The sequence below is a fragment of the Artemia sp. Qi Xiang Cuo genome, chromosome 19 (assembly GCF_049724085.1).
Source record: "Artemia sp. Qi Xiang Cuo chromosome 19, ASM4972408v1, whole genome shotgun sequence".
Lineage (NCBI taxonomy): Eukaryota > Metazoa > Arthropoda > Branchiopoda > Anostraca > Artemiidae > Artemia > Artemia sp. Qi Xiang Cuo.
Window position 1 is genome coordinate 35,069,837 of NC_142812.1, and position 18,611 is coordinate 35,088,447.

The following is an 18,611-nucleotide window of genomic DNA, read 5'->3' on the forward strand; positions in this document are numbered from 1 at the left end:
AATCTTAATGCTTATTTATATCTTTTTTATTTATATATATATATATATATATTTATTTTATTTATATATATATTATATATTTATATATTTTTTATATCTTAATCTAAACTAAAATTCAAGTCATTAAAATTTAAGTATGGACTCATTGTTGCATTTTACGTTTAAATTGATTTGGTCTTTACTGTTTACCCTTTCTAGACTTGGATGGCAATTTAGTTGATTATTTTGGTGGGTATGAGGACTTGAAAGACCGCCGAATTAAATTTGTTGGTGACCCAGTTCAGAGAATACAAGAAGATTTTTTAAGGATACTGAGATACTACAGGTAAATCATTGGTCCCAATCTGTTTCCAGATAATTTCAAGTAGGCTACTGTAGAAAACCATATTCAGCACTTCACTCACTACTTGGTTGTATTATTTACTCTTCTTTTTTTAATAGTTAAAGGATAGTCGATTGATAAAATGTATTGAGCCAAATAACTGTGATAGCTTGTTCTGGTTGATATTGCTACCAAAAAAGTAGAGGGATCCCACCCCTCACTGAGGTTAGATCCCTCAACAGGCAAAACTTCGATATTTACTCTTACTTTCCAGTAAATCTGGCTGTGATTTGACATTCCCTCCTGTAGATATCCAGATTAAAATAATTTACGTTCTCCCTCCCCTTTACATGTGTCAGGTTGTATCTGTGCATCAAACAGCACAATTAAGAAATTCATGCCTAGTTCTCATCAGGTTTGACAGTGTACTAACATTCCCTTCTGGTTTTAATCGTTTAATTTTTACTCGTATTAGAATTTCTTTATTCATCTGTGTCAATATCTGTTATCTTTATGTTTGATTTAATTACTTGTTTTAATTTCTGTTCATTTTTGGGTTTAGTTTAGTAGTAATATTCGGTCGTTGTAAATTTGAACTATAATAAGACTATTTTTGCTCGTCTTAAATTTAATAAGACACTTTACTGTTCTTTGAAAAACTTCTTTTCGGGATCTTTTTTTTTATTAATTTTTGTTGGTTTTCTATTGTTTTTTTTTTTTTGAAGTTATATTATTGGTTAATATAGTGAATATTTCTCCAATTTTTCAGATTTTGGGCTTATGCATTAAAATATCTGATTCTAGTTTAAGTTGTTAAGTTGCATAATATGATTTGAGCGTTGGCTTTGATTATATTCAGTATAATTATTAAATAAATTTCATTCAATTTGAAATAAAGATTGGAACGATTCTTGAACTAAGATTTTGATTTAACAGTAACAGTAACACTCGAAAGAATCCTCCTGGAGAATATTCCCAGTATTATATATGAATGTAATTAAATAGGAGAATGAATAAAAATCAGAGACATCACTCAGCTTTCCTTATTCTTGGCTCATTTAAACTCTTTTATTTGTGACTTTGACGTGAGTGCTTTTTAGGTTTGACATGGAAAAATATCATCCTGACAACTTAGGCAAACCCAAGCCTGTTGTAGTGTTGAGCTCGTTTACATCAACATACTTCTTAATATTTCCTTGAAGCTCAAACTTAATATTCTAACCGTTTTTGTGATGTTTCACACATGCCCTTTTGGCAGCCTGGCTACAAATAGTGTCGTCTGATTTATATCTCCATCCCCATCATCATTCTCTGAAAGTTTCAACTAAATAGTGTAAATCGTTCCTGCAATATTGCAGATATGGCTTTTCGACCTCCGGGATGCACGTAGTGTCTTTTGATTACGTCCAACATTGCCTCAACACTCTCTGAAACTTTCGACTTAATACACTTAACTGTTCCAGAGATATTGTACACATCATTTTAATAACCTGGATGCACATAATATATTTTGGTTTAGTTCAATCTCCTCTTCAACATTTCCTGTAATTTCAACTACGTTTCATTAGCCGTTCTGAGGTATTGCAGATGCACCCTTTTGACAAGTAGGATGCACAAAATGTCTTTTTGTTAAGTTCAACATGCTCCTCAACATTCCCTGAGAGTTTCTATTTAATACCCTTAACTATTTCTGAGATACTGCAAACAGCATTTTAACAAACTAGGTGAACAAAATATCTTTTTATTTACTTCGACATTCCCTTCAACATACCCTGAAAGTTTCAACTAAATAGGCTACTATAAGCTTATCCTGAAATATTGCGGACACGTTCTTTTGGCAACTGGGATGCACATATATGTATTTTGATTGAGTCCAACATTTCCCACAGTGTTTTCTATATTTTTTAACTTAACACTCTTAACTATTCCTGAGATATTGCAGATATGCCATATTGGCAGCTTGGATACATTTGATGTTTTTATGTTTAGTTCAACTTCTCAAATGAATGACATTTCCTGGAAGTTTATACATAATACCATTCTCCTGTAGTTCTTGAATTATTGAAAATATGCCGTTTTGACAACCTGGATGCGTATGGTGTCCTTTGATTGGTTTAACATCCCCCATAGCATTCCCTCGAAGTTTCAACTTGAACCCGTAGCCCATCCTGATCTCAGTAGAGATTTACCAGATGTGCCCTTTTGAAGACTTGGATTCACCTAGTGTATTTTTATTTAGTGCAATATCTCCTTCGACATTCCCTGAAATTTTTAACTTTCAACAAATTTTCTACCTAAAATATCCTTAGGCATTCATCAGATGTTGCAGATGAGCCCTTTTGACAACCTGGATGCACTATCACATTTTGACAAGCAGGATACACTTAAATTCTTTTGATTTAGTTCAACAGTTCTAGTTGTAGCTGTAAAAATAGCTGTATAATTTGCAGCCATATTCGCAGTCGCAGTAGTAATAGCAGTGCTAGTGGTAGTAATGGCAATCGCAAGTATTCGAATTAGCAATCGCAAGTTCATCCGTGGTCACAGTCGCGGTCGCAAGTTGTCGCAGTCGCAAGTAGTGACAGTCACAGTCACAGGCAGTTGTAATCAGAAGCAGTTGCAGTCGCAATTTGCCGCAGTAGTCGTCACTAGTAGTGGCAATCACAGGTAGTCGCATTCCCAGTCACAAGTAGTCGTAGTGGAAATCACAAGTAGTCACAGTTGCAAGTAGGCGCAGTCGCAATCGCAGTTGCAGCTGGAGTTTCATAATTAGTAGTGGCCCTGAAAGTTTTAAGTTAATGCCCGTAGCTGTTCCTAAGTTATTACATATACGTCTTTTTGATAACCTGGATTCACATAGTGTCGTTTGATTTTGTTTGATGTTCCATGAAGTTTCACCTTTGTGGCCCTGAAAGTTTCAAGTTAATAGTCTTATCCGTTCCTAAGCTATTGCAGATACGCCTTTTTAATAACCTGGATGCATAGTGTTTTTTTTTGTCTTTTTTTTAGCTCAACACATCCATCAATATTCCCTGAAGTTTCACAATAATACCCTCATCCTTTTTGAACACATCCAGGATCAAACATTTCTCCCCTTCCCCATGATAAATCCTGCATTTAAACAGCGTGCACATTGCGTAATTTCCAATCCTTGCCGCGGGGCTTTGGAAGGGGGGGGCTGCATGGCATCTACCTAGGCAAAGCTATTAGACCTTTTGACTATTTTCATAAAACGATTTTTTTTTCAAAATTTTTATCACTTTGAGGGATGGAGGGTATAAAAAGGGCAAGGGGGCTGGTTACCCTCCGATGACTCTTCAACATCCCCCTCAATATGTATCGAAAGCTTAAACTTAGTACCCTTAGCCGTTCCTTAGATATTGCTGATATGGCCTTTTGACAATCAGCTTGTACATATGATGTTGTTTCACATCTCCCTCAATGTTTCCTGGAAGTTTCACTTAATTCCATAAGCTGTTTTTGAGAACCAGAATCAAACATGCCCCCTTTCCCAATACAAACCGCACATGTAAACAATGGGCAACTGACATAACTTACAGTCCTTGTCCCTGGGACTATTGGGAGCTATGTCATCCCCGGGGGCATAGTTATTTGATCTTTAGACTATTTTGAACAAAATGGCTGTCTTGGAATCTTGATCGTGTGTCTTCGAGGGAGGGCAGATAAAAATGGCGTAGGAGAAGGACTGGCTGCCTTCCGACCGCTTACGAGTCTTAAAAGGGCACTAGAACTTTCAAATCAAATGAGTCCCCTCCGAAGTTTTCTCGACTACCCCTTCAATATGAAGTAGCCCTGAAAAAAATTAATTTATTGAAGCCTTATGGTTCTTTACTATGGGAAATGCTAGATCGTTGCTTCTGATGCGCTGTTGAGGAGAATTTAGGAGCCTCGCCGTGGAGGTTGTATCGGGTCTCAATCCTCATAATGCACAATTGGGATACTAAATCTTAATCCCCTGTAATTTTATTCCTCCATTGTTTCGAGTTCTTAAAACCTCTAAAAATTCGTCATTTCACTAAAATTTTATCTGGGACGCTCAGGTCATCTGCAATCAGGTCATGATTCCATGTTTTCCCATAGCCTTTGCCGTGTTTCTTAGGCCAATGTCCACAAAAATACTCAATGTGAACAGAGCCAGGATAGAATGCTGCTTAGCTTTTGATTCCACACCGAACCAACTATTAACCTCCCTTACTATTTTAACCGCAGCAATATTCTTCTTGTCCATACCACTAATCATTTAATGTACTGTATTTATCTGGTATACCATGCAAAAATATATTTTCTGTCAGCTGAATCAAATACCTGTTCATAATCCATAAGGCTGAGGAGTAAAGGGGTCTAATGATTGAGATCCCTTTCAACTATTAATCTAGGACTGAAAATTGGTTTGCACTCTCAAGCCCCTAAAAGCTAGTTATTGCAGTATTAAGCAATGCCAATGCTTCAGCCAAGGAGTCTTTTTAGTCTACTTGTGTCCTGAAGGCTGTAGGATAATTTCAGGGCTACAGCATCTACATCTTTTTGATAAAAATGGACCAAATGTTTGACAATTTTTTCCTCTAGGAATTTATAGGAATTGCCATGTCTAAAAACCCTTGTATTTGTACCAGAAGCTTGCTGCCCCCTCCCTCCTCCTGCAAAACCAAAATACTCGTATATTAGCGTGGGTAGCTCCGTTTTTTTGTCCCTCTTTTTTATCCCTAGGCCCTTAGCGGATCACAGAACTGTTGCAGAGACTAGAGTAAGGATTTGTTCGAAAGTTTATATTTACATTTAGGGCATTTTAATAAGTTCAGCCCATCTGCACCAAGCCAGTGTGCCATATGGCACAAAAATAGCACTTCTTGGTACCTTCTTCTGAATAGGTGGAGTGATGAGACTAGTTAGACCCTATCTATTCATGGCTTTCAGTATTAGATTGCTATGCATTAGATCATACTGCTCTGGAGCTAGACTAAGGAGTATAGGCTTTGAGTAATAATCTCGTACTTGTACTTTGTTCGAGAATAATGTCAAAGTAAATAGTAATTAGGTTGGTCACTTTCTTCAGCAGTATAGTACTCACTCCACCATCAATCGCCAGAACGATTGCGAAACAATAACGTGATTTCAAGGTTTAACCAGTCAGAAAAGGAATAGATGTATGATTTTCAAGTTAAAATCTTACTACTATTTTACTCATGACGTGTCTAAAAACGATCCGTTGTCAACCAAGTTCTTAAAGTCAAACGCTAATGTAAAGGGAAAAAGCTAATGATGTTTTAAGTCTATTGTACCTTAGAATAAGCTGTGGAGTAGCTGAAAAAACGAATTGGCGTGGTTTATCCTGATGGTGCTAATTTCAATGTCTCAACTCTGACTGGGAAATCGAATGATAACACAGACGCCAGGTCTCGAATTGAGTTGGATTTCTCATTTTTTTTTTCATTTTTTTTTTTCAAAAAGATGAACTGTTCTACTTGCCAAAAGCTTCATAAATGCCTTGGGGTGGGATCACTTCAGCTGTAGCAAGGCTTGACTGACGATACTTGACATTTTTACTATGGCTGTGGGGCGATTGGCTGACGAGTTGAGTGCCACTGTTGTAAGTGATTCTACTGCCTCCCAGGATCCGAAATCTAGGCCAGTTTGAAATTCATTTAACTCAATATCTTCAGTTCGATTCAACCATAACAGGTGTAAAGAAAATATTATTCGTTTATAAATATCTGCTTAGCAAAATCATAATCTGATCCGACATACTAGGGCAAATTGAACCCTTTCTGGGGGCAAAAATTAAAAACTAAATATACTGCATTTCATCATTAGTGAAATTCATGCAATATTGACAACGGCGTGATTATGCGGGATGATAGTTCAACAGCAATTGAATGCTATAATGGGTACTAACTATTAAGAAAGCAATAGAATAATGCAGAATGATAAGACAATTTAAATAAGTGTTAAAATGGGCACATTTATAACTATGATCACGATTAAGTCCAAACGATCTTTAAACTAAATATTAGTGCTTTACTGAAGATCAAAACAAAGAAGTGCAAAATACATTTTTTATCAGCAAGAAGTTTTTGTTTGCATGCTGGTACTATTTTGAGTTTTGTTCTTTTGTTATTTTAGTTTTGCTACATGCAACTATTTTTGACCGTCCTGATTTCAGATTTTGAAACTATCAGTATAAATTTCAAGCATGATATTGTTCGTGTCATTTTCAAAGTAGAAAAGGTGATTCAGGTCCTTGTTGATCCCTTTGAAGGTTTTTAAAGGTCCATTTTTCTGTTGTTTTTTTTTTAAATCTCTAGAATCCGTATTTTTGACTCCTTAAACCTGTCTCATCTCTGCGGTAAAGCTAAGTTCTATTTAGATGAACGGATGCTAAAGGAAGAAGAAAAGGATATTCTAGACGCTGTGTTTAAAAAAATTATTTGACTGTAACTTTAGATAAAGGCGATGCAATAAGCAAACGCTACTCTACGAACAAAATAATTCGAGCCCTTTCAATATTTATGTTCATCCTAAACGAGTTAAACGGCTTAACCATGTCCTTGTTATATTCAAAAACTGAATCCTTAAAATATTGTTTTTAAATAGAAAAGAAAATCAAGACGCCTCTAGATGGTCTTGGGATGACATCATAGAAATGACCTAAAAATCTTGATGATTTTGTTGGAGGTTTAAAGAGGGTTGACTGTTTGGGGGAGGGCCTTTGTGAAATTTTGGGGTGACTTAATGTCGTCACGAGTTTTTTTAGGAGTTGTAGATACGGTAGATATTTGTATCGTAGTAAATAAACCAAGGTATTAAACCACTCATCTTGTTGTTTCAGATTTTATGGAAGATTTGCACACTGCGAAAATTCTCATGATTCGGAAACTATTAAAGCTATTCAAGAGAATGCTGAAGGTTTAGAAGCAATTTCCGGTGAACGTATTTGGGTAGAGCTTCGTAAAATACTGTCTGGAAGGTTTAAGGTTCAATTAGTCCGTAGAATTATTGAAGATGGCGTAGCTGTATACTTAGGTAAGTGTTGCTAGCAAGACTGTACAGTTGAAGCCAAAAGTGGATTGTAACAAATTTCTATATAGGAGACTTTCCGACAGATTTTAATGGAGACAAATTCAGAGGCTTCAAAGTTTACATTAGACTATCTTTAAAAGAAATGGAGCTTTAAAAGAAAAAAAGGATTATAAAGTTAGATATAAGGGAAAAAATGGAGGATAAAAAGAAAAATGTGGTGTGTTTTATAGTAGGAAATTTATGCCGGTATGTATGGAGTAGAAGAAAAAGGAAGGAAAAAATAAATATCGATATTTTTAAAAAGTTTTTGGATAAAGAAGTAGATTTATTGAGAATAAGTAATAGATTTGAGAAACATTTTGAAATGAACATTTACTAAATTATGTTTTATATATATATTTTTTTTATTTTTTTTTTTTTTTTTTGAATTTGAGCGGTTGAAAAGGGTTTTTAGAAAATGAGGAAATAATGGAAAAAAATAAAAATGAAAAAATTTGTCTAATTGTTGTGGGTATGTATGTGTAAGATGATGTTCAGACAAAGTTTTTTATTTGGGCGTTTTTGAGGTAAGAGAGAGAGTAATTTGGGTGGATGGGATTATAAGGTAAACAGAGGGATTTTGGAGGCAAATTAAAGTATTTTCTTGGACTTTGGTCGTTGGTGCCACCGTGGAAGGGGTTCCCTATACCGGAAGGGCACCCTGCAAAGCGGCTAGGCAGATGTTGTATCAATATTTGTTAATTGGTTGTAGAATGCCCTCAAATGAAATCTGTAAAGTATTAACTGCTCAAATTTATAGTTTAATTGTTATGATAATGTAAAGTTAAAAAAAATTTTAGGTTTTTTTTTATTTTTTTTTTAGTGTAGGTGGTACATAAATGTAGTTATCAGTTTCGGAAATAAAGAAGTTAGTACCACTGAGAGGAGAGGAGGTGGGTTTAAAAAAAAAAAAAAAAAAAAAAAAAAAAAGAAGCTGAAGTCATAAATTTCTCGCGTTCATTCAAAGACGAGTCTTCGCTAACTTTTTTTTTAATTCCAGAATGAGGAAAATACATGGGGAATCATGTTAAGACCTTTTTATATCTTATTGTTCGATAATGATTGGTTTTGTGGTTTTTCTAAGGATGGTGCTTTCTTTTCTTTCTTTTATATTTCTTTCTTTCTTTAACTATAAGCTATACACAAGTTGGTAACAGTCTTGTGAACAATCTCAGCTGGACTAAACGTTATAATAACAAAAGGGTTCAACCGTTCGATCCCCGGTTCAACACAGTTTCCAAATACATTTGTCGTCACGTGGCCACGAAAAACAAAGAAAGTGAAACTGTCGTTATTCTTATGATAATTAAAAGTTGTTGCTTCGTACAATATGCAACGTAATATATGAAAGTAGCTCAAATAAACCAACTCATGGTATTTCCCTACACTCGTAGAATTGGACAAACTAGCGCTTTGTTGAAACACAAAACAATATATTATTTTTAAATACATAATATGCTTTGGAATGGCTTTCACAATAGAAAAATAAAGTATTGTAGGGTGTGTTTATACAATTTGAATTCACTTCATTTGGTACGAATTTTTTAGTTATATTTCGGAGACAAGTCTGAAGTGAAGGTTTCTGGCAAATATGCAACTTATATACTAACGTAAGATATTCGCATCGTAGTTTAAAAATATCCGTAATATAGTAAGAAATATAGGGTCTTTTTCCATATAAAAAGCAACCTCATCCCAGAAATTGCTGGTGATCCCGACGTAAGTTGATTTTAATCTGTTTACATAATGCCTTTTTATTGCGGTTGATGCGTTTGACGTCTGTCTTCTAGCCTAAATTAGCCTGATAGTTTTCTCTGAAAGATAATTTTTTCTCAGCTTTGCAGGAGCATAGCCGATAACTTTAGGAGCCGCCTTTTCAGTGGCGTCCCAGAATTGTTTCCATAGGGTTGTAGGGTCTTCATTACAGTCTGTCAGGCTTGTGACCTGGTTCCGTCAGTTCGTAAGCCTGCCGAAGTTCATAAAACTTCAGGCGGAAGTTTTCTTTCACTAATTGAATTTTCAGTTTCTCCACGTCGAACTTCCTTTTTGGGGATTGTCTCTTCCTCACACTCAATTTCCTCCAAGTAAGGCTATGGGATCTCGCCAACTACAGTAGTCTATCCCCATTGGAGCATCACTGTCTTAAGTGAAACGACCAACAATACCGCAATCCATTGGGTCTGTTGGGCCAACACGGGGGCATTAGTGCATTATAATCTCCAGATCAGTATAGAAGGAGTCCATATCAGGATTAGTTGCCACTCTCGTTGGTGCGTAGACAGCAGTGATAGAGATTGTCTTCCTTTGGATATTCTTCGTTTCAATCGTAGTCTGGTTATTCTAGAGTTCACTGGATCCCATGCAAGAAGAGCCTTTTATACACGGTGGCCAATCATAAAGCCCACTCCGTGGTTACCGAATCTGGATGCATATAGTGTTTATTGATAACGTTTAACATCCTCTTTAGCAATCCCTGAAAGTTTCAATTTAATACACGGAGCTGTTCCTGATATCAATATAGATACGCCTAAATACGCCCTTTGGACAACTTGGAGGCACCTAGCTTCTTTAAATTTAATGCAACACCCCGCTCAATATTTTCTGAAATTTTCAACTTAAAATCTTAGCTTTTTGCGATGTAATTGCAGATAAGCCTTTTGGCAACCTAGATTTACTATGTCAATTGTGACAAGCAGGATGCACTTAAACTCTTTTGATCTGGTTCACTAGTTCTAGTTGTAGTATTAGAACTTGCAGTAGTATTTATAGTCGCAATTGCAGTAGTAGTAGCAGTCACGAGTTGTCACATTCGCAGTTATAAGTTTTTGCTCTCATTGTCACCGGTAGTCGCAGTCGCGGTTGCAAGTAGTAGCAGTCTAGTCGTATTCGTGTTTGCAGTCGCAAATGGTTGCAGCGGCAGCCATGAGTTGTTGCAGTCACAAGTAGTCGCAGTTGCACGGTTTCATAGTTGTTAGTAGTCACGGTCGCAAGCTGTCGCATTCCCAAATAGTCGTAGTCGTATGTAATCACATTCACAAACGAAAATAGCCTTAGTCTCTGTCGTAGTCACAATTAGTATGTGGAGTCGCAAGTTGTTACAGTCCCAAGTAGTCGCAGTTACAGTCATAGTAGTAGCAGCATTAGTGTTTCTGAAAGCTCCATGTTAACACACTTAGCTGTTCCTAAGATATTGCAGATGCAACATTTTGATAACCTGGACGCACATAATGTTCTTTGGTTTCGTTTGACATCCTCCTCAATATTCCCTCAGGTCTTACCTTAATACCCTTAGCCTTTTTGACACACCAGGATCAAACGTTCCCCTCTTTCCCAATGATAAATCATGTATGTAAAAAATGGGCAAATTATATAATTTACAACCCTTTTCTCGGGGAAAATGGGATGCCCAGAGGCATAAATATTGGATCTTTTGACTATTTTGACCAAAAGGGCTATTTAATTTTTTTTATCAGTATTGAGGGGGAGGGTATCGAAGAAGGAAAATGGTGGTCCTTTGCCCTCCAAACACTTCTCAACGTTCTCTGAAAGTTTCAAATTAATATCTTTCGCCGTTCCTGAGATATTACTAATGCGCCCTTTTTTAAACCAGAAGGCATATAGTGTGTTTTGATTTTGTTCAACATCCCCCTCAACAGTTCCTGAAATTAGTCACTAGTAGAAGTGGTCACAGTCGCAAGCAGTCGTAAGTTGTCTCAGTAAGTTGTGTGAGTATATTTCCATATTATGGTCATTTTGACAACCTGGATGCACACAGCGTTTTTAGAGTTAGTTCAACAACCCCCTCAATAGTCCCTAAAATTTTTAAGTGGATATCCTTAGCCGTGCCTAATATATTGCAGATGTTTTTTGTGAGCCTGTATACACACGGTATCTTTTGATCTAGTTTAGTATCCTCCTTTACATACCCCGAAGTTTCACCTTAGTATACTTTCTTTTCCGGGCACATCCAGAATCAAATACTCACCTTTCTCAGTGACAAGTCCTGTGTGAAAAGAATGGACAAATTGCATAATTTACTACCCTTTTTCCGGTGGCTCTGTTGGGCTTGGCATTACTAGAGGAATTATTAGACTTTTTGACTGTTTTGAACGTTTTTTTTCTTTTTTTTCAAAATATCGATCAGTGTTTTGGAGTGTCATCTAAATAAGGCAAGTGGGAGAGTCGATGGTTGCCACCCGATTGCTTCTGAACATGCCTCTCAACCTGCCTTTGTAAAATCGATAAAAATGTTAACGGAATCTTTCCACTTTCAAATGCACCATTGATATTGTCACCAAGTGATACATTGCATGACTTGTAGAATGGCCTTTTCTAAATCCAAACTGAGTATTGCATAGTAGGTTCAATGACTCAAGATATCTGTATATATGCTTGTGCATAGCTTTCTCCAAAAATTTTGAAAATGATGGTAGGATTCATATTGGTCTCCAATCAATCATCTCTTGCCTATTTCCACCTTTATGCAGTAATGTGACTCTTGCCTGCTTTAGATCTTACCATAGACCCTAGTTCCTCCAGTGCCTCTAGAGGCGCGCAGGGCGTCATTGAGGAGCCTCAATATCACGTCAAGTTGGCTGCTGCGTAGATGTCCTCCCACTCTGTGATGAGACTCGTCTGGAGGGCTCTTCTATCACTATTGTACGGTCTAAGGAGCGTGTTCTTTGGTCTTTCACGGTTACGGGTGCCTTCCGGTGGCCAGTGAAGGAGAATTTTGGGAAGTTAATGATCTTGCATACGGAGGTTATGTCCGAGGTATCGCCATATTTGTTGCCTCAGAACGGAGGCGATGTCTGGTTGGAATTTGCGAGTACGAATCTCACCGTTGCCCGACCCTTAGGATCCGGCGAAAATAGTTATTCTCTAAGGCGGTAAGACGTTTCTCCTGTTCCGCGGTTGGCTTTAGGCATTCATAGCTAGTGCTATTCTGGTGTGTAATTCTTTTCAGAATCGCCACTGGAAGTTACTGTACTACCTAAATACTTGAAGTCTGTCACTTGTTCGATGTCTTTACTCCTAGTTGGATTCCCATGGGTAAACTGCTAATTGATATAGCTTTAGTCTTTGGAGCTTCGATGTGTAATCCGAACCGTTCAGCTTTCTTCGTGAGGTTGTTCAGGAATTCCTGAAGCTTTTGCTTGTTGGCTTTAATGAGCCCAAGATCATTGGCATAGTCGGCGTCCTAGAGAAGATTTGCTGCAATTCGGATTCCATTTCCATTTATCTGTCCAAAAATGTAGTCTACAACCAGGAAGAAGAGAAAAGGTGACAGAACACAGGCTTGCTTGGTGCCAGTCAGCCCCTTTGATGTGGTGCATGTTGCCATCAGAGGTTTTAACACAGCTTTCTGTCTCTTCGTACATGGCAACTATTAGACGGACTAGCTTCTCGGGAGTGCCGTAGGAACGTAAGACTCTCCACAGGATTTGACGATCCACTGAATCAAATGCTTTCTCGAAGTCCACGAAGAGTATGTACTTGCGTTGTCTCCATTCATTAGATTCCTTCAGCATCGTGCGTAGAGTAAAAATAAGATGAGCCCGCTTCAGAATATCTGGAAATTGGCCCTTCTCCATTGAAATATTAATCCAATTAAAACACAAAGTAATAAATAGCATGCAACTGCTTTAAAAGCTTTAAGGTTTAGGCCATCTGTTCTAGCAGAGTTCGACTGAATTCTCTTAATAAAATTTTTAAGTTTCAACATAGCACAAGGCTCAATAACCATTGCGTTTCCAGACCTCTTTTATCAATGAAATCCTTCACTCATATTCACATCACTAGACTGAGCAATGGCCTTTTTACTAGAAGTACCAATATTTGAAAAATAATTACTAAACTCACCTGCAACATGCTTTGGTTCATCCACTCATTTCCCCTTAACCGAAATTTCATTAACTTTATAATTTTTAAGTATACCTTCAATATATTGGTAATAATTTGTCATATCACCAGAGTTTTTACTAAACTTATCAGAATAATTATTTTGGATACAGGGTCTCCGAAGGAGAATTCACCCTGTTCCTTGTTCGCTTGAACATTTTCTTCTTTTTTTTCTCGTATATTAGATTCCACGTAAAAATGATAAAGCTTGTTTCTTTCTTCAATATTTTCTGTTATTGCAGTTTTATTCTATGGGTTTCTAGGCTCCTTTTTCCTTTTCTTCCCAGTTTTATCGGGCAACAAGAATCAGTCTCCTCAAGTCGTCTCAAACTGGGCGGCTTAAGTTCCCCTATTTTCATCGCCTCTCGACTTTGAGACTTCTCTTTGCTCAAGGACTTAACTGAACAAATTGTAGGGAGATGATCAGATTCCGGCACAATCGCCGCATCATAAAAACGTTTAGGAATTGAACTTCCAGGTGCAAAAAATATCAATTAAAGTTGTCAAATGCTCAATTAATCTAGTTGGAATTCCAGCATGAAGGACGAAACTATCGAAAAAAAAAAATAAAGATTCACATTATTATGATGTAATATGTTAAAATTAAAATCACCTGAATAAATACAATCTAAATGTCTTGCTCTTATTCGTGCCATAAACCATTCAAAACCCCCAAAGAACCTCTCAGAAACAGCACTTAGAAGCCGCTACACCAGGCCTCCTTGCCTAATGCACCGGCTATACATTGAAACATTATGGCTCTTTGCTATTGGCAACGCCAGACCGTTGCCTCTGATAACATCAGCAACAAAGAAAAAAATTCACAATGCTAATCAAGTTTACTTAAACAAATAACAATTTCGCACCAGTATGCTTGATCCATTACTGAGAGTTTCGCTATTCTTCTTCAACTACTTTATAAGATTATATAACTCCGGTAAATACCTCAAAGCATTGATTATTTCGCTAGCTGGAAGACCTTTTGATCCGCCATTCAACGGTCTTTTCAAATGTAGTAATTGCTATCGTCGTAAATATGAATCCCTAAGATTTTCGTTTTGGCGTATATTTCCCGGATTTTTTTTCAGATCCTGTCTGCTATTGTGGTGTTTAGATTAGAGACTGTGTCGTAATAAAATAAAACAAAAAGATTTTTTTCTTTAGAGAGGGCGCCAGAAATTTTATCAAAATCCAATTATGCTGAAATTGGTATGTATTTTCCCTACTAAATGGTAATTAAAACGCAGTCTAATATTCATCTCCAGTAATATAAACACAAAGATCCTTAAGAAAAAGTGTATCAGATATTTAAACCAAATCGGAGGAAGGGTTCAATAATCTCCAGGTTTTGCTATTGGCGAAGAAACAAAACCAAAGTGCTATCCCCTCAGCAGAATCATCAGTGAAGCCGACCAAAGGCTGCTGAACCACTCAATGTTGTCAAAGCAAATTAACTAACTATGCAATAAGGCAATAAATCATTTTAGGTTTACATATGAAAAGCTGATTTTATTTCAGGTTTTCGTTTTTAAAGTTCAAGCTCGGGATGTCGGGAATTTGTAATTTTGTGTGTCATATTTGATGATTTTCGGTTTTTTCCTTTTATTGCTATTTTGGCTTTGCCCGAATTCTACACTTTTGTTTGCTTGTAAGTATTCGAAATTTTGTTGTATTCTTTTTTATTTTCGGATGAGGAGGTGTTTATTTTCTTTTTCGTTGAAATTTATTCCCCGACTGGAATATTTCAGGTTTAGTGATGTGTCTTCGTTAAACGATATTGTATCTACTTAACTTGTTGTTTGACCCGGAGTAGTTTTCTTGTGAGGGTTTTTGACCTGCTGAGAAGCTTAATTTATTAAGCATATTGCTCGTTACCCAAGTTACATTGCTCGTTCTGATACTATTTTGCCTATAATCCACCGGGAAAAAAGACTTGTTTGTTTTTGTCTGCGTTTATTTATGTGTTTAAGTTTGAATAATGTCCAGAACTATGTTTCAGCACGAACTTAGTTGGCCTTACCTATAAAAAAAATTTCAGTTTTTTTTTGTATTTTTCAATTATAGAGTTAGTCAATATTTTATAAAATCACCATGTAAACGTCAAAACACAAGAGGTAATCCAATGCTTAGACATAGAGTCTCAAGAAATATACAATTGAATTTCATCAATTAGTGGTATTCCTGTCCAATTTTGGCGGCGGCTTAGGAATGAATGCTTGTAATACTTTCCCTTTGAAATTTGTCAAGACCAAGTGAAAGCAACCGTGAGACAGCAACTCTTACTGCCGAAATGTTTGAAGAATTCTTGCTGCGGGAATTCTGGTAGAATTTGCCCCAGCCTTCGCAAAGATTAATGCAAGCGCTCACTACTAGGTCGGTGGTAAGATTGTAATTGAATATAACTAATTCGGTCATTATTTTAGGCTTTCCGAAATCCCCGAATGTAAAGGAATTTGAAATCGTTACAACAAGAAGTGAGAATAATGGTTTAGACCTTCATCCAATAACGCTCGTGGCATCCCTTATGAATCATACAACAGATGTGAGTAATTTATTCAATTCAAAATTCAGTTTGACTACCAAATCGAACTTGCTATGAGGTATTTGGTTCCTGGATGTTTCGTATTGCCCGAGAGATCAAATTTCAAAAATTTGGAATAAAGAACAATGAACAAGATTAATGAAAAAATTGATTGTCATTATTCCTGAGTAGAATTCGTTGTCGATTTTTCAAATTTAGGAAAACTCGAAAAATATTTTTTGCCAAAAAAGATTTAAAGTTAAGTCAAGGGATTATTAAAGCTAGAGGTCTCGCCATAGCTTATGCCTTCTCCTTTGGTACTCTAATTGATTGAAATGGGGTTTGAAGTCGAACACTATACGAGTCAATTTACAGTTGTTGTGAAATATCTGATATTGACGAAGGTATTGAAGTCTTCACTACATCACTCAGAAATGATTGAAAGGTTGGAAAGAAGAAAAAACAAGATTCATCTGAAAGTAGATATAATCCTAAGAGTATTACCTATGTCTCAACACATTTGTTTACGTTCCATGAATATGTTTTAGTCGATGGTGTGTGGTAAGTAGCAAGTTAATAAGAAGACAAAATAAATTTCATAAAAAGTAGGTAAAGCTAGCCTTTCTTGAATTGAAAATGTTTTGAATTACACATTTAAGAAATAAATTAAGATTATGTTGTTTCTCCGGGCCTAATAGTAATTCAGAATGTAAAGTATATAGTTAAGTTCTGTACCATATATAATATAGACTTTGTCCTTTTTTCATCGTATTTCCAGAGTTATCTTTATATTTTATTTTTCTTCTTTCGCGTCTCTCTTTTTCCCATGAATGTCTGCTTTTGAAGCATCAATGTCACATCAATATCTGATTTTGTATATATTATTAGCATTCCAAATAGTGTATAGAATATTTCTGGTAGACCCAGAATATACCTTAGCATCTTCTTTTTTTAAAGTTCTATTCTTCTGTAGGCTACACCCTTTTTCCAGCTCGAAAAAAAAAATGTAAAGCCGAAAAGTGAGATGTAAACAAAACAAAGGAAATAGACTTGCTTAAGGTGTTAAAGGCGCAAATGCTGTCGAAGTAGAACATTCTTAATATTTTTTACTGTAACTTTGTTACCAGCTGTATTTTTCTATCGGATCTTGGTGATGATATAAGACTGATAAATATCAATTGTTTACTATTTGAAACTATGTTCAATCATCAGTTTCTAAAGTGGAAGCTTAGAAGAAGACCAATCATGAAATTTGTTGCAGAGGAAAATAGGGAAAGGATTTAAATAATACAAAGGAACTGCAAAAGGATATCACGGGTAGAATAAGAAAGGTAACGGAAAAAATTTAAAGTTTAAAATACGTATGCGCATAATCCATAAGATAAAAAATAACACGATTTAATCGTTTGTGTTAGTTATTTTAAGCATTCTAACATTAATGAATCATTTGAATTTGGGACATTCAATTTTTCTCATATTTTAATTTTGCTAATCCCTATTAAAGTGACTGTGTGTTGGTTTTGCATATTTTTATCCGTTAGCTTAGTTCTTATTCTTACTTTTTTAGAAGAAGATATTCCATTTGAATAATGTATCAGAGGAATGAAATTCCATTTTTGTTATAATTTAATTTAGGTAAATGTAATAAAATCTTTGAGCGTTGTTTTTACTTAATTTGTTTTTGCTAGATTAGTTACTCTCTTTGCTAAAAAGAGAAAGTTTTTCCCTTTGCACACAGCCAATACTTCAGGGAGCATTAGATGAATTCTATCTATTAAAATTAATCTATTAAATTAGTAATATATTTTTCATTTTTAGGCAGTCAGTTATAGATACTGCTTTTGTCCTCAACTTGAAGATGAGGAAACAATACTAGCAAATCATATACACAGAAACGATTAATTAGAACTCAGTAAGTTGCTGCATAATTGGGATTAAATAATTTTTAATGGACGTTTATTTTTAATAATAATAATTTTTAATTGATTTTAAAAAAATTTAAGCTTTAAAATTATTTCTCTAATGCTTTTTATTCAAAAAAAAAAAAAAAAGTTGATTTCTCGGGAAGCCCAGCGGCTGGTTGAATATTCATGACAAACCAGGTTTTAAAATTCATTCAAAGAACGTTTTGGGAAGTAGAAGAAAACATTGAGATATATTCAAAGGAAAGGATAGATAAATTGATAAAGGCGACTGACAAAAGCATGTCAGACTGTTTCTCTAATTTTCTAAGGAAAATTTCTAAAAAAATTTAACAGAGTTTCTTATTAAATTTTGATTCTCTTATTTGTTTTTTGTCGCAAATAACATATTTCATTAAAGGTGGACAATTTTCACAGACGTTTGAAGCTTTCAGCATTTGAGCGTGATTTGGCGATGTTCCTCATTGAAAATAGAGAAGACAATCTTGATGTCAACCCACTCAGGTACCCGTAAATTTTCTCTTATAATAATAATAATAACTCTTTATTTCCATAATAGCTTATAGCTAGTAGCGGACGTCAAACAACAAGAAAATATAACACATGAGATCAGATAATTAAATATAAAAATAAATAAACTTTTTCACAACTTTTTATAGATTTCCTTTTCAACTAGTTCCTCATTATAATGGTTCACGAAGTATGGAACAAACGATGATAGGTACCTTTTTGATGCCTTTCGGGGTGGGGGACAAAGGAATTGGCACGACGAAATGAGGGCTCCTCTACGTGTTTTTGGCCGACTGATCCGTGATTCCTGGAAATCCGGTAATATTTTGCGATGGACATCAGAGCTTAGGTATTTTTT

At 35.7% G+C, this 18,611-nt stretch overlaps 1 protein-coding gene across 5 annotated transcripts in view; it reads left to right on the top strand.

Annotated features, from left to right (window-relative positions):
- LOC148940774 (CCA tRNA nucleotidyltransferase 1, mitochondrial) overlaps positions 1 to 18,611 on the top strand; it is a 115,676-nt gene that overhangs the window by 82,192 nt on the left and 14,873 nt on the right. For all 5 annotated transcript variants that reach the window (XM_089105165.1, XM_089105164.1, XM_089105168.1 and 2 more), the window contains 4 exons: positions 199 to 325; positions 7,170 to 7,363; positions 15,724 to 15,842; positions 18,144 to 18,247. In XM_089105165.1, coding sequence (XP_088961291.1) covers positions 199 to 325; positions 7,170 to 7,363; positions 15,724 to 15,842; positions 18,144 to 18,247 — 544 coding nt within the window. The remainder of the gene's footprint in view (positions 1 to 198; positions 326 to 7,169; positions 7,364 to 15,723; positions 15,843 to 18,143; positions 18,248 to 18,611) is intronic.